At 42.6% G+C, this 27,716-nt stretch overlaps 1 protein-coding gene across 2 annotated transcripts in view; it reads right to left on the bottom strand.

Moving 5' to 3' along the window:
- The window catches only part of LOC138923416 (rho GTPase-activating protein 20-like), an 84,588-nt gene that overhangs the window by 18,848 nt on the left and 38,024 nt on the right, over positions 1–27,716 (bottom strand). Inside the window, exons 3-9 of one of the 2 annotated variants that reach the window (XM_070262176.1) lie at positions 17,962–18,580; positions 16,858–17,025; positions 10,111–10,260; positions 9,089–9,130; positions 8,368–8,452; positions 4,310–4,387; positions 1,990–2,056 (exon numbers count right to left, since the gene is read on the bottom strand). In XM_070262176.1, the coding sequence (XP_070118277.1) occupies positions 1,990–2,056; positions 4,310–4,387; positions 8,368–8,452; positions 9,089–9,130; positions 10,111–10,260; positions 16,858–17,025; positions 17,962–18,026 (655 nt within the window). In that variant the 5' untranslated portion in view covers positions 18,027–18,580. Of the gene's footprint in view, positions 1–1,989; positions 2,057–4,309; positions 4,388–8,367; positions 8,453–9,088; positions 9,131–10,110; positions 10,261–16,857; positions 17,026–17,961; positions 18,581–27,716 lie in introns of those variants that run through there. The other variant, XM_070262177.1, reaches the window with a different exon arrangement.

Raw genomic sequence — 27,716 nt, 5'->3', positions numbered from 1 at the left:
TCAAGGAAAATATATTAATAAACATTGGTGGTCAATGGTTTTTAAAGAATTGGACCATATATGTTCAGAATTGCTGTGATCACTGTTGTCTCACTCGTAATGCCATTTTAACACAGATTTTTTGTTTCCTTTTGTCAGTTCTAAAGACAAGGGCTCCTCAAGAGCAGCAGGGCTCTGTGCCTTCAGCTGCCCTCCCACGGCTGCCCACCCTCCCAGGGCCCTGCCAGGCAGCCATCAGAGGGAAGGCTGCACGGTGTTGGAAACCCAGAAGCAAAGTGCAAAACAGTGTTTACAGAGTGGAAAACTGCCCCCAACATCACCGGGAGTTGCCTGCCATGTGATTTGTTTTGCTCTTCCATGCTTTAAATTGCTTCCTCTCCATAGAGTTCTCTGTGGAGAATTGCACTTTTCCCCAACAGTGTGGTGTGGATTTCATTCTTGAAGAATACAGGCATGCCTAGTTTTATTGTGCTTCCCTTAATTGCATTTCACAGATACTGTGCTTTTTACAAATTGAGAACTTCCGGCAACCCTATGTCAAGCAAATCGATCAGCACCGTGTTTCCAACGGTGTTTGCTCGCTTTATGTCGCTGTGTCATATTTTGATAGTTCTTGCAATATTCCAGTCTTTTTCATGATTATTATAGTTGTTATGGTGATCTGTGATCAGTGTCTTTGATGGTACTATTGTAATTGTTTTGGGGCACTATGAACACTGCCCATCTAAGATGGAGACCTTAATGGATAAATGTGTGTGTGTTCTGACCTCTCCACTGACCTGACATTCCCCTCTCTCTCCATATCCTCAGGCCTCCCTGTTCCCTGAGACATGACAATATGGAAATTAGGCCAGCTAGTAACCCTACAATGGCCTCTAAGTGTTCAATGAGAGGAAGAGTCACACACCTCTCACCTTAAATGAAAAGTGAGAAATGATTAAGCTTCCTGAGGAAGCCATGTCGAAAGCTGAGGCGGCTGAGAGCTAGTCCTCTGGCACCAGAGAGTTAGCCAAGTCATGAACACAAAAGAAAAATTCTTGAAGGAAATTCAAAGTGCTCCTGCAGTGAACACATGAATGAGAAGAAAGCAAAACAGCCTTATTGCCGACAGGGAGACAGTGTTAGTGGTCTGGATAGAAGATCAAACCAGCCACAACACTCCCTTCAGCCCAACCTCATCCAGAGCAAGGTCCTCACTCTCTTCAATTCCGTGAAGGCTGAGAAGACCTCCTGCCAGGTCTGCGACAGAGCCTGTCCCTTCCCTTGTCTTAGTCCCTCTATTTTCTGCACTGAACAAATTTGGTGATCCAAGAATTATTATTATTCTTTTAGCTCACTTGCTCTAATAACGATTTTAGGAGAGGTGTAATCGATTTATCAATAACCTCAAGAACAATGCTAGAAAACTCGGCCTGAGAAACAGCAAAGTACCGGTGGTTTAGTCAGTGAAGACGTGAGGAGTTAACTGCGATTATCTCATCTTCCTTATGATGCTGAGAAAAGTTTCGGACACAGAGCAAGTATTAAATAAATATTTGTACTTGGATTCAGAGGTATGGCTGGATTTTTTAAGATTCTCACAAAATAGAGGCTACTTAGTAGTTAGGAAATGGAACAGAGGAATTCAAGACTGGAATATAAAAAAATAAATAGATGGGAAAAGAAATTCCGATCCAGTGCCATCATACCTGAGGAAGTAAGTATGTATAAGTTTTTCAAGACAGCTCTGCTTGTCAAGTAAAAAAGTAAAGAAGAAAAACTCACATTTCCCACAAACTAGACCATAAGCCGTGGAATGAAGAGATGTTATCAGTGCCTGGGATAGAGTAAGTGCTTAGTAATTATTTAATAAATGTAGGAAGGAATATTGCATAAGATTTTCACTTTTAAGGGTCTTGGAGCTTGAGACTGAGCAACCGTTCCTTGGAGACTTCAGAGTTGCAGTTTTCTACCCAATCAGCCCCCTCTGAGATGTTCCCAGACACTTACCAGTGAGTGGGCATGGGGCCTCTTTCTTGCCGGAACTGACCCACAGCTGGTAATCTTTCTCAGAGCCCTTGGAAACAAAAAGAACTATGTGTCACACTAAATCTTTCACAGCAGGTACCAGTTCCTTAGCATTTCTGCTTCCAAAAAGAAAAAATTGGGGCCAGTATAAATGCTATTTGGTCAATGCGGGTGGCTACAGTTTTTTGGAGTCAATGGCGCCGATTTCAGTAACCCCTTATCCCTCTCACAGCCTCCAATAGACCCTCCCTGATTCTTGTCCCTGTTGATGAAGGCCAAGGATCTATGGAAACACAATGCAGTCAGCCCCTCAATTTGGGCATGGCCGATAGCAAAAGAAATCACAGTTATGCCCCCTTTATTAAGGAGGAAAAGTCTAATCTTGAGAGTCCTGCCTTCTGCTATCTCCAGACTCCTTGGAGAATGTTGGCTTTTGCCTTCAAATGTCCCTGCCCAGACAAGCATGCTGTCCAGAGAGCCACACACCCTGCCATGACTGTTCCATGAAAGTAAAGCTTGAAAGGCCTCGATGGCTCAGCAACCCTGAGCTAAAGGAGGCGGAAGCCCAGGAGGCCTTGAGGAGATGGCCCAGTGAAGTCAGCGCACTGACTCTGGTGCAGACGCGGGAAAGAAGCCACAAGAACTGTAACCGAGAGAACAGGTCAGATGCAGAGCACAGCCACTCCCAGCAGAATCATTGCCAGTAATGCTGTAAAGCCTACTCGGAACGAACAAGTCAAAATTATAAAGACAGCTGAATTATTTTAAAGAGTTCTCCAAGAGAGGATAAAGCAAAAAATGTTTGAAACGGAATTGTTGGTGATTGATAGGTACCGTGCTTGCCCTTGACTCCCGATTAAAAATCAGTCTAGCCCTTCTGAAGGAGAGTCCCAGCTATGGCAGCCATCACACACACATACATAGGCACACACACGTGCCTGCACAGCTAAATCTGCTCAAAATTGTGTTGCAAATAGGAAATGAGAGCTAATAAAAACCTTTTCTTTTAAGGTAGGGATTGGAAACACTGTGTTGGAATCTCTTCAATCAGGCATACATATATAGCCAAATAAGCCCAACTCTTCATTAAAATAGAAATTTTTTTGTCTAGTGAGATTGATCACTTTACGCTAAGGAAAATTAAAATCATGAAATAAAATGAGCTATATCATTAATCAATCTCCCTAACCTCATCCCTAAAAACACTCACTCTCTTCCAAGGTTTAATTGTTATTCAGAGTGTACACATCTTCTAGGTTAGAAATCAATGCAGAAGTTTGCTTTACTCATGCATATAAATTCCAATTCATTTAAAATGTATTATTATTAATTCTGTTTGTACAGAAATCATTGGCTCCTTATGGAAAATTCTGGTTGCCCTTAGCTTTTAAGAGGCTTTATTATACCATTGGGTTAGGCAAATTTTAAATACAAGTCTTGTAATTACGCCCTGTCACTGTAGCAGGGCATTTTTACATTTCCAGAGAATTTTATTTGAGGAGCCGTGCTTTACAAGTGCTTCCTTGTTTTCTGTCCATCTGCATGTCACTCTCCCTCTCTTTTCCCTGACACAACCTCGTCCTCAAACATATGTATCTCTCACCAAAAAGAATTTCAACAGCTCACACCAGCTCCATCAAAGTATCAAAGAGCAGACACTTAAAAGCAGAACAGGATGAAAGTGATGTGGACACAAACGCCCCCGGATTCGTGGTCTCATTCAGAACTTGTCTCCTCCTTTACCAATTCACAAAGGGCATTAGCCAACTCATCCTCAGGGTCTGCATCAATGGGGTGGAGCCTGTAGCCAGGTGGTCTTTATATCAAAGTTCACAAGAAAACATCTTATTTAGGGTTCATCATACTGAGATTGAGTCCTTGAATGACAACCAGGGCAAATGGCGATGGGAGGGGAGGAATCAGGAAAGAATATACAGAAGGAACAGTCCAGTGGAGGAGGAAATATTTAGAATCTTATGTGATTGTCCATGTATAAAATACATACAATAAAAATGCATGTTGCCATTAGCACTCTAAAATTATAGCCCAATTTCATTATGCTATTACTTTCCATTTGCACAAAATTTAAAATGGGAATACAAGAATAGCAACCATATATAGGTTAATAATATAGCTTTGCTGCCTTCAATTTCCAAATTTGAAGGGGGACAAAATATGACTTTGAAATCCATAATAATCAGTTGTCATGATGGGTGGTGCATTATGCAAACACACACACACACACACAAATCTCAAAAATTAAAGTTGGTTTTTAAGTAAAAATAGCTTGCAGGTTACTTACAGTTATTCCAAGCATTGGTAGTGACATGTTGATAATGTTATTCACTGTATCCGAATTGGTCACTGTTACAGTTACAGACTGTAAAAAATAAATGTGAAAAATTGCTATAATTTAAATTTGAAAAATTTAAATAATTTTTGTCAAATTACTATCCGTTTTCTAAAGGCAAGCTCATTTTCAGGTAGTGACACAGCACAGCACATGCAGAGCACGAACCCCTAAATACCATTTACTTTCATTCCTTTGTATAACATGAGGCTAGTAGGAAGCATTTCAGTAAATCAAACATTTCTCTGAAAGGATTTGTGGCACAAAAAACATAACAGCTTAAGCAAGAAGGAGAAAGACTGAGAATTCCGGGCAGGCCTGTGGGCTGGTCCTCAGCACCTTGAGGCTATTTCTGTAATGGAGGGGGGGTGGTTTAAAAAGGAGGAGCTGAACCCTTTCTCTTCCTGAGTTGTGCTTTTGTAATACGGCTTTATTTCTTTGCAATTGCATACTTGGTATTGGTAAAATCAGAAGAACTGGCTATAAAAGGCATTTTTAAAAGCTATTCTTTAGTGAGTACTTTCTTTGTGTCTGGCATGATGGTCACTAAGTTTTCATTGTCAAGATATGTTGAGACAATTAAATGAAACCAATGAGTCCAGGAAATTAGACTGAAAATTTGAGAAACTCAAGTTCCATTCCAAACTCTGCCAGTGACTAGGGTATTCACAATAGCTCCCTGCCACACCTCACAGTGAGAAACTGCTCCATTAAAATAGGAAGACAGTTTACAGAAAAGTACCCGAAAGCAATTAATAGGATTCTGAGATATCTATTGAACTCTGAACTCCAAAAGACATTTTAAAAGAAGAAAAACGGTAACCAAGAACACTGACTGCGCACATAGTTTTGGAGTATTATCAGGCAGGAAGGCCCCTGTCCTAAATCAACGGTGCTTAAAGAAGACAGACAGCATAAGGGGACACTCAGAGGCTTGAAGATGACATTAAAAACAAAGGGAATCCTTTTGTAATTCATTCCTTGTCCTTTCATTGTATTTTTCTTCGTATGAATTCAATTGCTTGATATGACAGATGGCCCTGAAACTTGCTTATAATGGGACTTCTATCAATGAAAGCATTCATTGATTTCCAACTACTTGTAGCCCTAAGGATTATGAGAAAGTGCTTCAGAACCCAGTGGTAGAGCTCCGAGGGCCCAGACGCAGGCATGCTGGGAGCTTCCTGTGCTGACGTGTCTGGGGGCATTCAAACATGGGGTTTCCCTCGGGACCTAACCAGAAGTAAGGGTGCTGCTGTTTTTAAGATGTCTGAAGTCCCTTCAATACAATCAAAAACTCTCCCATGAAAGATTTTTTAAAGTAAAAGAATCTCTTTTCAAATGCTAATCATCACTCCCTAATTTATCTGGTCTGTAAGATAACGGTTTTTCCTGGCATAAGGAACATATTATGTTCAAAATAGTCATTCCAAGGATGTGTGTATTTCTTCCTGCATGTTGTCTGTTCTCCAAAACAGATAAATTCCAGTAGACAGAGCTCTTTGCAAACAAACGCCTTAAAAAAAATTAACTATTTCATCAAATAATTTGAAAAAAATGGAAATGTGATTTTTTTCATAAGAACTAAAGCGTTACTTGATATATGAAGAACCAGGAAAATGTGATCAATTCTCAAGAGTTGAGGACAACCCTGAGATGATCTAAACGTTCAAATTATTAGCCAAAGACAGCTATTACAATTATGCTCAATTATAGAAATGAAAATATGGTCATAATAAACAAAAATATAGGAATCTCAGCATAGAAATTAAAAATATTGAAAAATAGAAATTTTTTATCTGAAATCTGAAAAAAAAATTGAAACTACACAGGCTAAATTGCATAATGAAGATGACAAATGGAAGAGGAAATGATTTTGAAAGTAGATAATACAAGTTATCCAATGTGAAGAGTAAAGGGGAAAAAAGAAGATTGAAAAAAATAACAGAACCTGAGGGGCCTGTGGACAACATCAAAGTGTCTGATATACGTGTAACTAGAATCTCAGAAAGAAAGAAGAGAAAAAACGGGGAAGAAAAAAAATGAGGAAATAATGACCAAAATTTCCCAAACTTTAGACATAATTTACATTCATAAAGACATAAATTTAAAAACTCAAGAAGTTTAGAAAATGCCAAACAGGATTTTGTTTGGCAAAAAACAGATTCAAGGAAAACCATGCTCTGATACTTACCCACACTGCTAAAAACCAAAAATCAGAAAAAATCTTGAAAGCAGCTGAAGAAAAATGACAGATCATATGCAGATGATTAATGTTTGAATGATCACAGACAACTCATCAGAAGCATAAAGACCAAAAGACAGCGGAACATCTTTAAAGCGCCGAAAGAAAAAAAATTGCAGGCAAAATTCTACATCCAGCAAACACATCTTTCAAGAGTGAAGGTGAAATAAAGACATTTTCAGATAAAAGAAACTAAGAAAATCTGTTGGCACCAGATCTGCATAACAAGAAATGCTAAGGAAAGTTTCTCCAGGGTGAAATGAAATAGAATTAGAGGGAAATTTGGATCTTCGGGAATGAATGAATAACATTAGAAATGTTTGTTTTGTGTAACGTTTATGCAATTAAAGTTCATTTTCAAAAATTTAAAGGTGATTTTCCATGAAAAATTCTGACTGCAACCCCTGCCCTAAGTGAAATGAGAGCAGGCTGTGTGCTTTCCTAGGGAACTCTCCAGTCTTATCTCCTCAAGCAGAGCATCTCTCCGATACTCAGAAACAGATCAGAATATTTGCACGGCTTTCCTACTGGCCAGGAAATAACTGTCTTAAACTGCCTCTTTTTCCACCTTCACATACTATCGTGTGTGATCGAGAGCTCCCATAACAGATAACAGAACAAAGTGATATGAAAAACACCCAGAATATTTGCTCCTCAGGGTCAATGTCTTGGCTCCTGCACTACAGTTTCAGAGATCAAATTCTATAGAAACAACTGAGGTGAATGGTTTTTTTCCCCAGTGGCATCAACAAAATAAGGTAGAAATATACTGATCTCTTAAAAGTCTCAACCTTTTCAGTTCAATTAGTGCTGACATTCCTCAGAATGAAAGACTTTTCAAAACTTCTCCGCATTTTTAATACCTGACCCTCCAGTAGATTCTCTTCTAGAAGAGGGACATTACTGAGGCCAGCCGGCAAAATGGGAACATGAATGGTAGCTTCAAGTATTACACCAATGTTCAATGTACTAAAGGCGATAACTGTATGGTGTTATAGAAGGGACTACCCTTATGCTTAGGACATACCCAAGTGTTTAAGGATAAAGGACCACGACGTATGTGTGACCCTCAAAAATAGGTATCTTCATACACAATATGGAGAAGGAGAGAGAGACAACAAAATAAATGATAAAGCAAATGGAGTAAAATGTTAACCAAATAGGTGAATCTAGCTAAAGGGTATATGGGTGTTCTTTATACCTTTTGTATTTTTGCAACTTTTCTGTAACTTTACAATTATTCTAAATAAAACATCCTAGGAAGAAAAAAACTGTGGAAACAACCCAGGCCACTCTGCATGTAGCAACAATTGGAAAAAATGTTTCATTCTAATAGGAAATACCTGGTTGTGAAAATCACTTTATTACAACAAGCCACTATAATTACCATTAGCAGGATCCAGAGAAACATTAGGAACGTTTACCATGCAATATTCTTTTCATGCTTAAGCACTGAAGCCATCATAGATTCCTCTTGCTTCATATCACCTGGGATTCACGTTTTATGTCACAGTATGGATACAGGAAAATACAGTTTTCCACTTGGTACCTTCTAAATTCTCTCTTTCTCTTCCCCTCTCTTCCTTTCTCCCTCCCTCCCCCTCATCTCCCCTTCCTGTTTTTCTTTCCTTCTCTCTCCCTTTCTCTCTCTCTCTCTCTGTTTCTACCTCCATCTCTCTCTGTCTATGTCTATGCCTTTCTCTTTCATTCTGCCCAAATAAAGAACTTGGAATTTAATTTAATTTTTGCTCTTAAAAATACTCACACAGACACAGTTCTTAATGTCCTCAGTGATGATTTTGAGGGGAATGCTCTCTGGCTGGTCCTTCTCTTTGGCTAGATTGATGCACCTAATCACATTCAATAATAACCCAAAATAGAGTAGGATGCATTAGCTATTAGCTTCTTTTCAAATAATCTATACTGCTAATATTTTCAGTCTACTTGGTTATTTTTGAAAGCATATAAATAGACTCGGCAAAACCAAATTATGAGTTGGAAGAATATGCAAAAATACTTCGTGAAAGTAAGACATGACCCAGAAAATAATGGGTTGCCCCTGTCGTGTGAGATTTGGCAGTAGATCCAGTCCTCAGAGCTTTCCTGCCTGGTTGGAGAGCCCAGCACCTTCCTGGGTTCAAGGGTAGGAAGTAGCAGCTGCTTTGAGAATCACTCAGTAGAGTAACCTGCACTTAGGGAAATTGAGCGTGTGTTTTGAGAGTAACATTGGATCCAATCATTAGGTTGGAGAGAAGGGGAAGATGAGAGTGACAAGCAGAACTTCCTCAAAAATAAGCAAAACATGCATGTAAGTGAGAGGACATTTTTGCAGTAGCAGCCGGGTAAATCTAAACAAGGAGTTATTTGAGGATGCTCGCACAGCTTCTACTAGAGAGAGGGAGAATAGTTTGAGGGTGCTGCCATGAAGAGATCTGCAATCTTTTATTGTGGATCAAAGATTTAGAATATGTATACTGAAAAAATACCTTTGAAGGGAAGAGTGCCATTTTTCCTTTAGTTCTGAAGAACTGCAATTTAAAAAAAGGGAGAAAAATTAACTACATAAAATACTTATACTAAGATATTAGAACTGCCATTGCAGATGAAAATAGCAGCAGCCGTTTATCACTGACGTGGATATGCGTGTCAGTTGTGCTCTCCTCATCGTTGGGCATTTGATGGGCCCTGCTGTTTTCCAAGCAGTGTTACAGTGATGGGAAATAGATCGTAAAGTGGGAGAGCAGTTGGTGTGGAATCTAAACACATAATTGCAACTATGTGAGGCAAGCTATGTGATCACGGGCAAATCAATTAACCACTCTGAGTTTCAGTTTCCAGAACAGGAAAAGGGTTAATTATACCTCAGAGCGTTCCTGCAGCTGGCAGTGCTATTCAAATATAAAAAAGAACCGCTGTGAACCCAGAAGTGTAGACTCAGGATGTCCAGGGTCGGGGGACCACATTCCCCATCCTCATGCCAGTCTTAGAACATGTCTCGGAACACTAACTTGTACTCTGGGACCATACCTTTGTCTTGAATTGTCACCTCTCTATAGACACCAAATAAGACAATATGTACACAGCAATTCAGGCAACCCAGTATTTGATGACATGATTAATTTTATTTGTATAATTAAATACTATTTTTAAGGGAATGAATTTGAGAGAATAAAAGCAATTTTTCAAACTGACTTGGACTATTTAATAGTACTTGCTCACGGAAGATATTCCAGTGATTTAAATACACAGCTACTCACTGGGGATTAGGGGCAGGATGTTGAGAGGGGCCTTAAACCTTACTCCATGTACCCTGAACATCCACCTCCCCAAGTAGCTCCTAGAGCCCATTTGAAAAAGCACTCATCCAAAAAGGAAAGGAAATTACTCTAATAGTTCCCATTGTTCATGATCAATTTGCACATAAAAACCTTTTGGGGGAAAGTACATACAAGTGTCATTATGAGAGGTCAGAAAAGGAGTCATTGAATACAAAAGCTGTAGGTCTTACCTGAAGGTGGCCACAAAGTTCACTGTGGGCCAGCCCAAGACAAAGGACCTCTTGGCAGAGGTGTCCACTTCTCCAAATTTGTCCAAACAGTTGGCAACCCATATGGTATTCAGGGGTACTTTATTTTTTATTTTAAAGTTTTTTTTGTAACTAGAAAGATAACCAAACAAGACCTCTGTTAGTTTGTTTCTTAAATGTTATGGGAACAGCTGTGCTCATGGTAAGACGCCAATTCTCACTGCCCCAGGGTGCAACGTGCCTCCTTTAGCTCTGTGACCCTCTGTGCTCCGCACAGTCAGGGGTTGGATGGGTCTTTACAAAGTGTGTGCTGAATGACGCCTGGCCCAGGAAGGCCCTGAAAACACAATGGCAGCAAATAGCCATTTTTCTGCATGTTGAGGATTGAGTATGGACCATACTCTACATTTTAGAGCTTTTTTAGAGAACCATTAATTCATTTATTATTCATTTATTATTGTTATATTTGTTATTATAGTCACATATATCATTTTATTTACTTAATGATTTATTATTACTATAATTAATTTATTATTTGTTCATGTCTTGCTTACTTTAAAAAGCCTTTGAGTAGCTGAAGAAAGATACATGATACATGATTTATAAAGATAATTATACAACTTTTTTCTTGAGAATCAGACTAAAACAGCAATAAGCTTGGATCAGAGGGATTTAAAATACATTTTCAGCCTTAATTTTTTAAAAGATTTTCTAGCGTTTAAGCATAGGTTATTTTAAATTTCCTTTATTAAGATTTCATTCATATCATTTTCTATCAGGTTCCAGATCAAACTGAAAAACTGTTAGCGCGCGGACTGAGCTCAAAATTCAACCAATTAATCGATTGGTCCCACATCAGTGCCCAGGAGGTCTTACATGTGAGTCATGGAGATATTTCCCATTTATCTCTGAGGAATCGGAAGGTGATCGACTTTGTCAGCAATGAAATGGTTTTCCGACAGTTTCTGCCTAATCTCCTTTGACCTCTGACATGGAAACCACTATATCTCTCGGTTAACTCACAATTTAACACTCAGGCGAGCCTGAGATTGAGACGGTACAAGTCCTCTGAAGGATGCCTAGGGAACACGGGCACGCCACTTCGGAATTGCCTCCTATTCAGAACCACATGTGGAAACGCTAAAGCTAAAATGAGATCCAAGACACCTCAGGTTCAAAAACCCCTAAGACTCTGTTGACTCATGGAACAGTTAAAGCAAAAAGGCTTTGATGGGATTTATGAAACGAAAATAATTCTGCAGGAAGCCTACCTGAAGGATGACCTAGATTCAAACGTTAGGGTACAGTGGATGCAAATACGCCTTGTGACACAGGTGGCTTCTTAGACATTTATTTCACACTTTTACCCTATGTTGATGTATTTGAAGATTTGTGTGAAACACAATCAATTCTCAGATAAAATAATTGTTCTAGATCGTAACTCTAAAAGCATTACGAAGCTAAAAATAGCCTACTGCCGATAGGAAAGAGAGACACGTGTCTACTTGTTTTTACAGATTTTAAAAGTTTTGTCATGTAGATGTCCATGTGTGGAGACAACTAAGGTTCTGTGTGGAAAATTCCAAATATGTGCACCTGAAAGAGTCGTTTCTTTAATTCTCTCCAAAGTTCCATGAAGTCCCAAGATTATCCACTTCCTTGAAACCAAACCATGGAGTTTCTGTTTGGTTTTCAGTCTCCTATAACATTTATGGAGCTCCCACCACATGCCAAGCACTATTCTACATATTTTACAAACATTACTTCACTTAATCCTCAATCCACTATATCTATTAGCTCCGTTTTATAGATGAGGAAACTCACAGAGAGATTAAGAAAATTGCCAAAAGCAAGAGATGGGCTTTGAAGCCAGACAGCCTAAGTCATGAGCCTATGCTCACAACCACTCGGCCTCCATGAGAGCTGACCTGTACAGTTCCATGTAGTGCCCTCCTCATCGTTCCTACCTTCAGCCTCCTTTCTCCCCCCAGAGCCATCAGGCTTTCTGACGGTATTGTTCTCTCATTTGAGAGTGAGAGGATCAATCTCCTGACATTCTATCAACAAAGCTAAATGCTAGCCTGGAAATACTGAAAATGTATTACAGCAAAGGCTTGTACTACAGTGGATTCTCCTGAGATCTCACCGCATTTCTCTGCTCTCAGTGTCTGACTCTTCGGATTATGTCAGTAGAAACGAGAAGGGATGAACCTTATGGAAACTGGCTCAAAGGGAGCAGGAGGAAAAAGGCAGTTTTTATTTCTACGGCATGGGCCCTTGCTATCGGTCTGCTAAGATGATGGTATCCCTCTTGCTTTCTTCTACCTCAACTTGGACACGGGAGCGTGAGCCCCGGTGAACTGTGGAAAGTCACAGATTCTAGGAAGATTCCCCTCATTCTAAGGCACAGGTGTTCCCTTAGATGCTGGGAGTAGGGGTCATGGTATCTTCTGCAAGAATCTTTGTAATGCCACTGATAATAAGCTAATAGTCATCTTCATCTTTTGACCTAAACAAAATTGGATTTCGTTGTTTATATATTCTTTAATAACTAAATATGAGGACAGAGATGTCTGAGGGGGTTGTGAGCTAAGTAAGTACAGTCTCTTCCTTTCTGTACGTTCTCCATGGGCCTCTACGAGTATTAGTATCTTATGAAGTAGATGCTGTTTAAAAAAACAAGTCATAATTTCATTTGAAAAATAACTTCTTATTTAGCATTCTAATGACAATCAAAAATGTTAACAAAGTTCCCATCTGACTTTAATTCTTGAGAACCAAAGTTTCTAATGTAGTATGAAAAAAATCTCCAAACAATTTCCACTGACTGTTATTAACATCCAGCACAACGGGAGAAATATAATTTCCTCATGAAGAAAGGACATATAAATCCCCTTTATTATTACACACAAACTAAAGTTCATTTAGTCTGACTAATATATACGCAGCAGTCAGTCAACTATTTACTCCCTTTGTGTTGGTTTCTGTAGCATCAACCTGGAGAAGAAAGAGTTTCCAACTGAAGCCTCAAGACACACTGAGGAAAAACGGAACCTAAGTCACTCCACCCCCTTCCCTGAGTAGAAAAAGCAGGCACTAAACTCAGGTGATTAACTTGAACAGATCGATCCAGGACATAACACAATCCTCCATCTGAGAGCGAGGCATGACAGAAAGGAAATAAGCGGCTTGTTGCGGGTGGCTATTTCATTGAAGTTGTTATTTCTTGGTAGGAAAAAAATAAATAAATTTTCTCATATGAACAGTAATCACGAATGTCCCCAAATGTTTACTATGGAAATGATCTAGTAGCCAGCTTTCTAAAAGCTGTGGTAAACTCTTGTACAAGGTGGCAGCATTAAGTACTGCTTGCTTCCTGCTATGGACTGAATTGTGTCCCCAACTCCCACCCCACTCCCCACCCTCCAATTCATACCTTGAAGCCCTAATAGCCAATATGTCAGTTTTGGGAGATAAAGCTTATAGGAGGTAATTAAGGTTAGATGAGGTCATAAGAGTGGGGTCCTAATCCAATAGGATTGGGAGGAAGAGAGAGAGCTCTTTCTCCACAGGCACACACTGAGGAGAGGCATGCGAGCCCATGGGGAGAAGGCGGCCATCTGCAAGCCGGGAGGGGAGCTCTCATGAGGACCCGACCCTGCTGACAGCCTCATCTCAGATTTCCAGTCTCCAGAACCATGACAAATTTCTGTAAATAAATAAATTTCTTTTCTGTGTGGTGAGGAAATGACTAACTCTCATCTGCTTGGTACCTGGTGAGAAATGGAACAGAATGCTCAGGGAACTGAAAAACAAATGAGAAGTCTAGCTATCAAAAAAAAAAATCAGAGGCCAAAATAAAGATAAGAAAATATATTTAAGATGAGTGAAGTTGCTTCCAGCTGTAGCCTTGGAGATGGTGATGTCATAAAGAGGACAGAGAGAAAAAGACTCTGTCCAGGGCTTGGCATGAGGGCCACTGGAAGCACTAATAATAAATAAATGAATCTCTGTAAATACATTTCTGTGGTTTAAGCCAAGCAGTCGATGATATTTGGTTTTGGTTGCCTGACCAGATGAAGCCAGTTGCCTTATCAAAAATCTCTGCTCTCTCTATATCAAGGTCTTCTGAAGCAAATCAAATGCCTTAGATCACCTACACTTTCCAACATTCCCAATGGATGTAGAAAGCATATAAAAGTAATCTTGCAGGAACTGAGTCTCATAAACAAGAATATTATTGAATAAATTGATAGAGATTGTGTCACATTATGAAACCCTTGAGCAGACACAGAGAGCTCTCTGAAAAGCAGTATGTGAAAGATGGTGGGCATCTTCTGTGATAATGGACCAACCAAAATAAAAATTCAGCTCTGAAATGGATGCAATTTGCTAGGAGAAAAGAACACTGTATCAATATAAAATGTTTTTAGCAGAGTACTGTAGGTTCTATCAGACCCATTCAGAGGTTAGCAGTATCTGAGACAAGTGGCTTCTGGTAGGAAAACAAAGGTCTCCTACTCTCCTAAATACTGTAATAATTACAAAGGTGAAAAGAAAAGTGAAGGAGAACGTATTCCCCTTAAAAATTGAATGTGAGTGGTCTGCAAAGTCCTGACAAGCAGGAGATGAGTGTTGTGGTTGCTTGCTTTTGTGTGTCTCAGGTTGAGCACAGAGGAATACAACATGGTGTGACAGGAAGAGCATGGCCTTGGGATGAAGGCAGACCTGCAGTGCAGTCTCTCCCACCATTTTCCTGTGTATGACATCGGGCCAGTTCCTGAGCCTTCCTCAGTCTTTGTCTTCTTATCTGAAGCCTGGAGATGATAACAGTACCTGCCTTGGAGGGCTATTGGGGAAACTAAACAAGCCATCTGTGATGCTCCTCGTGTGGTCCCAAGAATGCATCCAAGAAATTTCAGTTTCCTATACTAACCTTGCTTAAATAAAGAGATTGGTAACTAGTCTACACTTTTTAAAATAATGCCTCATTCCTCTATCAGGAGCAGAGTGCCTTGAATGGACCTCATGCCAAGCCCTGGACAGAATCTTTTTCTCTCTGTCCTCTTTATGACATCGTCATCTCCAAGCCTACATCTGGAGGCAATTTCACTCATCTTAAATATATTTTATCGTCTTTATTTTGGCCTCTGATTTTTTTTTTGATAGCTAGACTTCTCATTTGTTTCTCAGTTCCATTTCTCACCAGGATGTGAGGTAGCCATTTCCTCACCACAAAGGAAAGGTTGATTTCAAGGATGAGAGAGAAACTAGTTGATTGTGGTGTGTTCTGTGAAATCCAGACAAAAGAGAGAATAGAGGCAGCAACACCACAGGTTGGGTAAGAGACTGTGTGCTGAAATTAACAGACCTAGCTTCAAACGTGGACTCCACTAATTGCTAAGGTGGTGACCTGGGGAAAGGCAGTAGACCTCCGGGCATCAAGGTAAGATAAGGAAAATGAGCCTATTTCACTGGGTAGTTGCAAGGGTCAGACAAGATTCGGTACATAAAGTCCTCAGCATAATTCCTGACAGAAAAAACTTCTGATAAATCATGCTTCTTATTATTAACGTCGCTCAGATTAAATATAGCATTTTGCAAAGTCGGTACTTGCGTGTCTTACCTATGACATGGCGTAACTAACTGAGAGCTAGTGGTGAGGGCAGCCAAGAAAAGAGTTTTCATTTTCTCTAGTAATGAAAAAGCTTCTTGATAGTTTGTTTGGTGAAATATTCTTTGTCTTTTATGGTGTTTCATAAATCATGAAAACAGAGATGAAGAAAGTAAACAGATGAGCTTGCATCCACCTACCGTTAGACGTTAATTGAGCAATTACCATGTTCTAGGCTGGATATTGGTTACATTTGTGTCCAGGGTTGGGAAGAAAGTGCATCCATTTGGTTCTGTCTCCAACATATGTTCCAAATCTGTCAGCTGCCTCTTCTCACTGCCACTCCCAAGATGGAGTCCCTGTCATATTTCATCAGAACCACTGCCTCCCTAACTAGTCTCCCTGTGTCCACTCTTGCTTACCCACCAATCTGCTATCTAGCAATAGGCAGAACAATATGCTAAAAATATAAACCAGATATGGTCACTTGCTTAATTAAATACGCTTCAGCATAATATTTCAACCTTTGTTGTGGCCTGTGGAGACCCTGTGTGGCTGGACCCCTGACCACAGTATCTTACCTGATATTGTGCCCCACACTGCAGGCTCCAGTCACATCAGCCTTTCCTGAAGCCCTCCCTCCAGAGGGCTGAGTTGCACCCACTGAGTCCTGCTGGTCCCTCACTCTAGAAGGCTCAGCCACCTAATCTAGGAATGCGGCTGCTTCTCACCCCATAGGTTTGGTTTAAATGCTGCCACCTCAGAGAGACCTTCATAGACAGCCCCTCTCTAGGATGGTCCCATTTTCTTCTCCACATGGTACCCTCTTCTCTCTCTTATGAGAAGCACTAACTTCAATGTGTAATTTCCCTCCTCTTATTTTTATCATCTGTCCAGAAGCTCCAGGCAGGAGAGACCCTGCCTGTCACATTCTCAATCGTGTTCTCTACAGGGACACGGCACAGAACAAGACCTCTGTCAATACTTGTTGACTAAAGGGAGGATCAAAACATTTGCAAAAGCAAAAGAAGAAATCCACTTAATATTTTCCCACAGTAAGGGTTGGTGAAAACACAATCTGATGGTAATCAGGAGAGCCTGTAGTGTACACGTACTTGGTGTTAGTTATCAGCAACAGATCGCTGAGCAAGAAGAGGTGTCGCTTCTGCCTCCTCCAGCCTCTTTTGAGTTCCACGGGGCCGTGGATCAGCAGAGTGCGACCGGCACTCTCAGATGACGTAGCATTTTCACTGTGGGTGTCCACCTCAACAGAAGAGCTTTCCCTGCAAAGCAACAAATACCACAGGACAACCAGTCACCCATCAAATACCTGATAGAGTTTTGTGCCAAAGGTCAAGGTTAACATGACACTAAAAATTAGCCTCGATCCCCAAAACTGAACTCTATAGCTCAAATTCAAGTCTCCAAATTACAGAAAGCTATTAAAAAAGATGAGGGCACACAGGGAGTTGAGGTAGATGTAGAACAGCTTCCAGGACATGCCCCGGAGCATGCCAACTCTTAGAGGTGGGGAGAAGGGGGCAGCAGCAAAGCAAAGATGGCCACGAGCTGTTGGGAAGGGGAGAACCAAGAGGCCAAAGGTTGAGAATATTACAAGAAGGTAAAAAAAAAAAAAAACCCCAAACCCAGGACAATTTGTGGCCTGAGACAGATAAAATAAAGTGACCTAGAGATTTGTGAAAAAGTAATTACAATTTAGTTTCATGTTAACATAAAAATTTAGATAACTGAAGATTCTGGAAAATTGACTCCAATCGTAGCTAAATCAGTATTCAAGTTTTGGGGGGAAATTCTCAAAGATCAGCAAATAATACTGGAAACATCAATAAGTTTCTAAACACAACAGGGTCTTAGATATTATTTTGTTGAGCTTATAACCTCTAAGCTATGACTCTTTGGTCATAAAAGGTAAAACAACTAAATTTCACAGGACACAAAAACTCTTTCATGAATAGGGAGATATTGTCATAGGTCTACAGAAAATTCTCTCTCATGGAGCCAAGAAAGAGTCTCCCTTGAGTATGTAAAGCCTGCTTTCTGTACTCAGCAGCACTGAACCTTGTGAACATGAGTAGCTTTTCATGAAAGCAGTGCTGAAGGTAAGAATCAGTTCCCATGTTTTAGGAGAAACAAAACAGAACACTTCCTGTGACTGCTAGTCCCTTTGGACGATCAAGAGTAGTATATTCAAAGACTACCTGCGGAGGTGAAGCCTTGAACGACCGCCTGAAAGCTGAAAGCGCTTTTTGATTGACGAAAACATCCCGTTTTCTTCAATTCTTGGCACTGACTATCGAGCACGTCTACAGCACTTGGCAGAGCACTGTAAACTAGGCACTGAAGCCTGAGGATTCTGGAGTTGTCAAGGTCACCGGCCGTTATGATGTTAGGGTTCTAAGGCGCATGCCATAACTGACAAACTGACATATCTGTTTCCCTGGTTTTGCCTGCATCTTTTGAGTTTTTAAAACTAATCTATTTACTTTGAGATAATTGTAGATTCACAGGAAGTTGTAAGAAACAACCCAGAGAAATTACATCAACCTTTTACCTGGTTCCCCGAATGGTACTATCTCTCTAAACTATAGTACAATACCATAATTAAGATAGTAGCATTGATACAGTCAAGATACAGGACATTTATTTCCATCACCACAGGATCCTTTCTCTGCCCGGTCTCCGTGATTTCTTCTGGTACCAGCGTACCCAGTAATCATCAACACTGAAGCGAGAGGTCAGGGTCCAGGAGAGTCTGGCTGTTTTTCCAGGAGATGCAGAGGGAGGGCAGCTGAGTCAGCACAGGCTGGGAGAGGGAACCTGCAGACACAGACAGGCATGGTTGCTGGGCAAGAATCATGGGAAATTTCTCAGAAGTCTAAGCAAGGGAGAAGTGATGTTGGGGGCTTCCCTCTGTCCCCAAAGCCTGTCCCCAACTGTGCAGTGAGAGAGGAGCACAAGGAGGAGGGGAGACCAGGCCATGGTGCACACATCCCCATTGTCTCCACCCTGTGCCATAGTAGGGGCTGCCCATGAAAATGGGTTTCCATCCAGTGACTGCCCAGCCCCACCCTGAGCCCTGGTGCTGGAGCTCAGCTCACACCACACACTGAGGAGGATGGAGGTTGGCCTCACCCCTTGGGAGAGCCCTGGGAGGAAGCACCTACCGAGACAACACAAAGGTCCCTGCTCAGGGGACTCTGCCAGGCCAGAGAGGACAGAGCTTCTCAGCCTCCTTCAGTAAGCACAGTGTCCAGCCCCCAGGCCCAGGCTCCTTTGAATGAATGGTCCTTGCTGAGCAGCTTTGTAGGGACCAAAGGGCTGTCCTGCACTGCCCCCTCCTGGTCACAGGACACACCCCTCACCAGGGCCAAAGCCCTGAGAGCACAGCTGGTTTCTGCAGCTCACCAGGTCACTGTCTCTATTCACACATCCATGGTCTGATCATCTGTTAATGGCATTCACATACATTGGAGGCAATGACTCTTGTATCACTCTCTCATAAGGCAGTGCACATGGAAGGTGGAAAAATGTACAGAAATTGGAATTTAAAGTGTTTTAACCATGAGACAAGATGTTGCAAACATCATATCCCTTCATTTTAATGTGGTTTAGGGAGCGCATCCATGTTCAGTGTTCCATCACTTGTGCATAAAGCAATGAATTCCAAATAATCTCACATAACCTTATCTGTGTTTTAAACTCCAATTTTTAGGTAATCTATTGCCTGTACTAGTGAGAAATCAAAGAAGCACAATGAATCCTAATATTTGAGCTGTGCAGCTCCCATCACGCCATCTTGTATTAGAGTAAAGTCCAACCTGGCAGAGAAAGTCTTAGACCCTCATTTGTTGGCTTCTGTCATCCATCTCTCCCTGTTCAGAATCATCTCTTCTATGGACACACAGCTTACCAACCCCATCATCCTCTCTTCACAGGTTTTCCCACTAGGGTCCTTCATAGGATTTTGGGTTAAAAAATTGAGTATTAAAATTTCATTGATCTTGTGCTGGATCATGAGCTCTATATTTAACATCTTGTTAACAAATGTCTATCATTAGGGGCCGGCTTCATGGCCTAGTGGTTAAGTTCGCGTGCTCCGCAGCGGCGGCCCAGTGTTCGGATCCTGGGCGCGCACAGCTCGTCGGGCCACGTTGAGGCGACGTCTCACATCCCACAACTAGAAGGACCTGCAACTAAGATATACAACTGTGTACAGGGGGTTTTGGGAAATAAGGCAGAAAAAAAAAAGATTGGCAACAGTTGTTAGCCCAGGTGCCAATCCTAAAAAAAAATGTTTATCATACATGTTCTTAAGTGGAATGTTATTTGACTTCTATCAAGTTCACCCACACTCTGCAGTTTATTTGCTCATGGAGCTTGTCTCCTGTGCTCACAGTTTGTTCCCCCTTCCGCCTGCTCCCCATGGTTTTTTCCTCAGTCCCTGCAGGCCCAGCGCATCCTTCTCTTTCTCTGCGTGAAGCCGTGGAACCCAGTCCATCTCCCTGGTCACTGTCCCCAGGGTCAAGGGGGAGTTTCTCTTCTGTCCTATAGACAATGAGATCACCATTATTACTTAACCTCTACTCTTAATTCGACTCAGAACTCCAGGCTCAAGCTGTCCAGAAAGCAGAAATCATTATCTTTGCCTCAGATCTGCTCTTCAACAAGGTTTGAAAGTCAGGAGAATTCAAATACTCTTTCAGCAAACACTTGCTGAGTTTGTCCTTTGTGCCACAGTTTTCTGGGCTCTGTAGATACAGCAGTGACATAAGAGAGGAAAACTCCTATTCACATGGAAGTTAGATCCCAGCAGGAGAAAGAGGCAGTGCATAGACTCGCATAATTCCTCTGGGCATCTGGAGCCTGCTCCTGCTGGCTGAGAGCTCCTCATCTCCCTCAGGACATGGACACTGAGATTCTCTGTGCTCTGTCCCCAGACTCCCCTCAGCTGCACATGGCTCTGCCCCATTCCAGGTGCCACGTGCAGGAGCCCAGCCCTGCTCCCCCAGCCTTGCAGAGTCCCTCAGTGTGGCCTCATCCCACAGTTTGCCCACTGTATTCCATTCTTCACTCTGTATTTAGAGCTATATTTCAAGCGCATCTATCTGATAAAGGCACCTCCCTGCTTAAACGTTTCACACAATTTCTCTCACTGTCAAGATTATGTAAAGCTGTTGAGTGTCACATTCAAAGTCTCTGTATATGTGACCATCTTTATTTCCGACCTCTTGGCTCACCTCTCCCCTGGAGCCTATACAAAAGCACAAGTAGGGCCCCTTTGCTAAGAGGATGCTTAACCCTGAAACCCAGTGTCACCTTCTCCTTTTGGTACTTCTGGTCCTCCTTTCCCACCGCTGTCCCCTTCCATCAGGACCAGGCTCACACATCACCTGCTGGAGATACTGACCATGCTGAGATGAGCAAATACCTGTTTTTATTATAATAATTTACTAGGAAATTTCCACACTTACATCTGATCCCATTGTGCATATTCTCTTAGATAAAATTTAAGCATAGAAATACTGAACAAAGAATGCAGTTATGATTCTTATCATCATTTTGTTTTTCTGATTAGTTTACCCTGTTTACATTCCCTAAAGAAGTGGATGTATATTGTGTTATTACTTTTTATTTAAACATTTCATATTTCCAATTTGGTTGGTGGAGTATTATCCTTGGACTGAGTCAGACATCTAGGATAAAGGGTTGTAAGAAGAGATTTTATAGCATTTGAATTCCAGAACAACTTTACTATGACGATCTGTAAAAATGTGACCCATTAGAGAGCCTGGAGGACTATTCCTCATGATCATTTAATTTAAAAACTGTGACAGACAAGGACGTCCCTGCGTGTGGGGAAGCTCATAATCTAGAACGTCCTCTGCAGGACCAAGGATGCTGCTCTCATAGCAATTCTAACAGATCGCTTCTTCTGATGTGTGACGTTTGTTTTATCTCTGTTTTAAATAGAGAAATTCTAACATAAAGTGACTTAGAATAATGATTTTTGATGATTTATTTATTTCCTGTCTTCTGTCAGGGAATGGGACTTCCCTTTGATTCCAGTTTCCTGAGAGATTGTTTCAAAATCACAAACAAGTTCTGAAATATTATCAAATTCTTTTCTGTTGAAATAGTCACTGGCTTTTCTTTAATTGATCACAAGCCTGTGGTCTGGAAATAGTGACCACTGGCCACTGACTCGTCCCATATGAAAAACTCAATCTGATTTGAATCATAGTCATCAATATAAAAGTTAAAATCATAAGAGTTCTAGAAAAAATACAGTAACATCTTCATGTCCTGGCAATAGACAAATTCTTCCTAGGTTGAACACAAAAATGACTAACCATACGAGAACAAAATACATTACCTAAAATTTTTAAATATCACTTAACAGGCGAGTGACATCAGCAAGATGATGGAATAGGCGGTCCCCCACTCGTGTCCTCACTCAGCAACCATGATTTGGCGGCCATCAATGGAGAAAAGTGCCTTTGTGGGAGCTTCTGGATCCAGGTAGGAGACTGTGAAATCCTGGCGGAACCCAAGGCTGAGGAGTGGTGTTTGAGAAGGCAGGCCCGTGCTCAGGGGGTCCTGACCACAGGCCCAGATCAGTGCCATACCCCTGTGAACATGGCACATCTTTTTTTTGTCTTCTTCTTGTCACCTGCACCATTTGTCAATGGACCCAGCAGGAGTCACTCCCGTCTGTGCCTCAGTTAGCAGGCCTGACAACCGTGTCCCTGGCTGTGAACCCTGAAGCAACCGGTGATCCAGTTCCAGCCCCTCTTAGCCACAGTCCAGGAGCAGTCCTGCCCATCCAGGAACTGCACAAGACAAATGCTCATCAGTGCCCCTGGAGGCAGGCCTGCTGCCCTCAGTCTGAATGGGAATCTTGAGGCAGCCCTGTGCCCTGGCTCCAGCCCTGTGCAGAGTGGTCTGTGGGCAGGAAATGGGCTGGGGACAGGCCCATTTAAGCCCCAGGAAGCAGGCCTTCAGACTAATACCAGCTGTGGACCCTGAAGCAGACTTCTGTCTCAGCACAGCCCTTATCAGCTGTGACCCAGGGCCAACCCTGCCCAACAAGGAAACTGTCCAGTGCCCAGGGGGGAGCCACACCCATCCATCCACTATCTTCTCTTGATTTTGGGGTAAAGCATTGCCTAGATCCTCCTTCTCACTGCACTGAGGGGTTGTCTTTCTTGAAATGCATCCATCACACTTTGGTTTCTAGGAGAGTCTTCTTGATTTCTCCTACTAGACTCTGCTTGCCTGGGAAATGACACCATCCTAACACCTGCTTCCAGGCACAGCCTTTCAGCCCCCACAGGGGATGACCGGGATCAGGATGTGTGGACCATCCTCCTGGACCCTGCCCAGTGGGAGAGCAGGCCCCCTCATATGAGGCCTGAGGTCCCATCTGGAGCCAAGTCTCAGCCTCTTCAGCCTGTCCTGTCTTGTTGGCCAATTTTCTTCCTCAAGAAAATAAGAAGAGAAGCCAAGTAGGCATTATCAATCTTTTTTACATAAAATAAACCTCTGGAAGCATTTTAACATGACCCCATTACAGAATCCCGCTCCTGAAGTTCAGATTAATTAATCTGGTAGAAAGGGTCATTTTCTGGCTTTTAAAAAGTGGAAAGTTTCTAATATGGGGGCAGCATTGAGAAGGAGGGGGCTGAGTTCATCCTTCGTGTTTTGTTCCTCTAACAAGATGCTGAAATTGAACAGGCACTGGTGAAGTTTTCATCAAATGTAAGAGGAGAGTAAACTAGAGATGCGCAGGCCTGGCCTTCCTAATGAGTAGACACATTTGTCAGAGCTGATCATATCTCCTGAAAATGTGAGCTTCAAATAATCCTGTCTCAACTAGATGGAGCCATGATGTTGTCTCAATTGATTGAATCACCCCACACCCGCACTTTTCCCAAGAGCCCAGCCTCAGTTCCTCTTTTTCCCAACACCATCCTTCAATACTTCCTTCCTCCAAGACATGGGGAATCTGAACTTATTCCTCTATCCCACCTGCTCCACCGGTTAGCCAGACTCACAGTCTGACATTTGTGTCGTCCACAGTTCCTACCTAGTCCCTACCTACATCCAATCCTCCTCCTCCTTCATTTTCTATGCAGCACCTGGGCCTCATAAACAAATCACATACTGTTGATCCCCTGACAACCCCTCTAATGCTCCCATCTCCACCCCACCAAGCTCACCCCTCCTTACTCTCCCAAAACAGCTTTCCTATACAGTATATTTTGCTTGTTTGTACTCTCTCTTCCCCTAGACAGTGTCACCACTCTGAGCATGTGAACCCTTCCTATCTTGTCCACCTACTATCCTGAGCCCCTACACCCAAGTCTGACCCAAATTAGGTGTTCAGTAAATGGTGTGGATGCACATAATATGGAGAGTCAACTAGCCTGAGTCAAACAGAGCTGGACTTTGTTTCCCTGATTCTGCCCTGACTCCCTGATATGGACTGAACTGTGTCCCTCAAAATCCTAGGTTGAGACCCTAACCCTGATGTGACTGTCCCTGGAGATAAGGCATTGAAGGAGGTAATTAAGGTAAATGAGGTCATGAGGGTGGTGCCCAAACAAGTGGGGCTGGTGTGTTTATAAGAAGAAGAAGAGAAACCAGGGATGAGCACACAGAGAAAGGTCCCTGTGAGGACACAGTGAGAAGGCAGCCACGCGCAAGCCAAGGAGAAACCAAACTGCCGTCATCTTGATCTTGGACTTCCAGCCTGCAGAAATGTGAGAAAACACATCTGTGGTTAATCCACCCCATCTGTGGTGTTATGTTATGGCAGCCCTGGCAGACTCACACACCCCTGGTGGACTCTGTCCCCAGGGCAGCCTGCCCCAGCATCCAGGAATGTCTGCTCGATTAGAGAAAAACAGACAATGGATTGAAACCAAGGACAAGCAGTGGTGGCAGTAATTGAAAGACACAGACTCTTTTCCTCTTATGTGATGTCTTCCTTGTTAGAGATTAAGCAGCGTGTCTCCAACACTCCAAATCTTTGCTTCAGAGGTCCTATTCCTGGTGGAATGGAAGTACTTTGATTTTTGCTACACTCTTCTCTTGGACCAATCCTTACCATTCACTGGTCTCCTCACTAATGTATGAGTTGAATAGAATATTTCACATGGCTCATTCTCTACTTGTATGAGTGAACCGTTCACTTTTCTGAGTCAGGCTAACTCTGATCCAAGCTCCAGGACACAGAAGAGGAACGTAACTGGGACAGAGCCCCTGAGACCTGGGCCCTGTGAGGGGGAGAATCTCAGAAATCAGCCCTCAGTGACCTGAGGAATCACTTGTTTGGGGGAACATGACAGAAGGGCTCTGGACTGGAGTGTGTGTCTAGACATCCATGAGCTGGGCCTCTAGGACAGGTCCTCACCTGAGAGAGGAGGCACTTGCAGGGGAGGAGCCCGGTGATGGCAGGCAATGGCCACTAGTGTGGGTTCTTGAGATGTAATTGCCCTTCTCACTCCCTCTGGGAAGAGGACATCCTCATGAGGGAGTTTTGCCCCATTCTCCCTCTCCAGAGAGTATTGAATTTCAGCCTGGGGCCTCCCTGATTGGAGTTGGTGTCATTTCACCTGAGACTGACCCTTTGCAGAACATTAGAAAGACCAGGGCACCAGAAGCAGAGTCTTATGAGACAGTGTCCCCTGCCCAGCTCCTAGTGTGCACAGTAGTTGACCCAACATGAACTAATGACGAGGGTGGAGAGCAGATGATGCACATGCTGGGACCACTGAGGGAAACCTTCTGTCCTTTCCTCTCCTCTCTGACCCCAAATCTCCCAGTCATGTGGTAAGCCTGTGATTTGCCCCAGCTCCAGCCCCAGGGACAGGCCTTTCATTTTCCAAACCAATCAGACAATCCCCTCCCTGCTCACCATGATGGAGTCAGGGGAGACAGTGTGAGGTATCTCTTCCGGTCCCGTCCTCATGAAGTCTGAGATTCCTGTTCCATGGATCAGGGAGGGCAATCTCTCTCATTCAGGAGAGTTTATTGTGTGTGTGTGATGCCTGGAACTGCAGGGACATTTTTGACCCATGTGGGATATCAGCCTAGGGACATGTGAGATCATGGACATTGGACAACTCAGATAAATCTCAGAGAAGGAGGGAAGTCCATTGAGATGACACCCTTGACAACTACAACCTTCCTGTCACCACTGAACAAGGCAGGAAGGCTGTTGTCTATATTTCCATCACAAGGATGAGCTCAGGACCTCAACCCCCCACGTGTGTCCATAGACCATCATTCAGGAGGTACAGCTCACTCACATCTCACCCAGTCCCCGAGGACCAGCCTCCAAACCTCTTCCCTAAATCCCCTTCCTTCCCTCCAAAAAACATGCGGCATCTGACCGAGGGAGAAGTGGGCTGGGTGGAGGCCCTGAGGCTCTGGGACCCTGGCATGGAGGTCACTGGACATGGGTCACAGACTCAGGTGATGGCTGTTTTCCTAGCTGCCATCACCCCATGGAACCTCCAGCGACTGGCCCACAGCCACAGCGCCTCCTGCTGCCCCAGCCCTTATTCCTCTCGGCCTGACATGAGGGGTTAGGAGCCCCTCAGACAGAGATCCCCTGCCTCCACCCCTGGCTCAGCTTCTGCCTCTCACTCCCCACAGGAAGGGGCCACACCCAGGCCTTGCTCAGGCTGCAGCCTCTTGGTCACATTCAGCTCAGAATTCACTGCTGTGGCCTTCTCGCTGAGGACCATCCACAACTGTCTCCACTGTCCCCATACTGATTCCACTGCTGGGCTGAGGTGGGGTGTCATAACCCATCCCCAGCGCAGGGAATAAAAACACAAAGGCACCACAGATCTGACCCTGTGCACTCACAGTTTGGGACCCAAGAAATTTGGTCTCTGTCTCTCACTCTGTTTTCTCTCCAGCCTCTCCTTCCTGTCAAGCTGATCCTCAGTCCTCGCTCCCTATGGGCAGAGGCTCCAGAACGACATAAGCAAGGAAGTGCTGAAGGGAGGACGTCATTGTCCCCACAGTGGGTGCTGCTCCAGTGCGGCCCCTCAGATATCAGAGGGAGGGATGTGTTAGCAGCAAATGCCAGTTAGTGGGCAGCACACGGGGTCACTGTGCCTGGTCCATGTCAGGCTCTGCAGTGGTGGCGTGTCACGTGCACCGTGACCTCTGCTTACGCTAACCCACACTTTCTCAAGGGGAAACACGTATGAATAAGTCACAACATAAATAATAAAGGTGCCCATATAACCTGTCTACTCACTGCTGACATTTTTAATCTGTTTTCATGTAAGGAAACATTCCACCATTTGTTCAATTTTTTATTTTATTACGTGCTGAAATTTGTAATTGTTTTTCTACAGATATGGTCAAATTTTTAATTTTTTATACTGGAAACAGAATCATATACATTTTGAACTACATTTTAGATTACATACTTTTAACATGAGATACTATGTTTATTCATTGTGACTCAGATAATTTTTTCATTCATCCTAATTAATTTTCAGTACAATCTCTAGACTTCTAGGTACATACTTATAGCTTTCATAATTAAAATCTAACTCTTCATATTTAAATGTTTTCTCTTTTTTTCTATTCTTGACTTGACACAAATCTCAGGGTAAACCTTTCAGAAGAGCTGTGTCGGCAGTCATCACGTGCGGTCCAAGACCGAAATGGAACAATTCTAGTCTTCTCTGTTCTGGGATAACGCTTTTCTCTGGTTTAAAGATACACCATCCTTAAGCCATTGAGGAAGTAGTCCTTATTGCTTTATTTCTATATTTATTTTTACAAAGGCAGGCATGGAGATGAATTTAATTGTCATCTTCTTAAGCGTTTATTGAAAACGTCATCTGTGTTTTTCTACTTAAACCTTTGCAATGAGAAAGGAGACAAAAAAGGATGGTTTTGAAACAAATCCACTCATTTCACT

This window comes from Equus caballus, chromosome 3 (assembly GCF_041296265.1).
Source record: "Equus caballus isolate H_3958 breed thoroughbred chromosome 3, TB-T2T, whole genome shotgun sequence".
Classification (NCBI taxonomy): domain Eukaryota; kingdom Metazoa; phylum Chordata; class Mammalia; order Perissodactyla; family Equidae; genus Equus; species Equus caballus.
The sequence above is the reverse complement of the archived record's forward strand: the minus strand, read 5'-3'. Positions and strand labels throughout refer to the sequence as shown.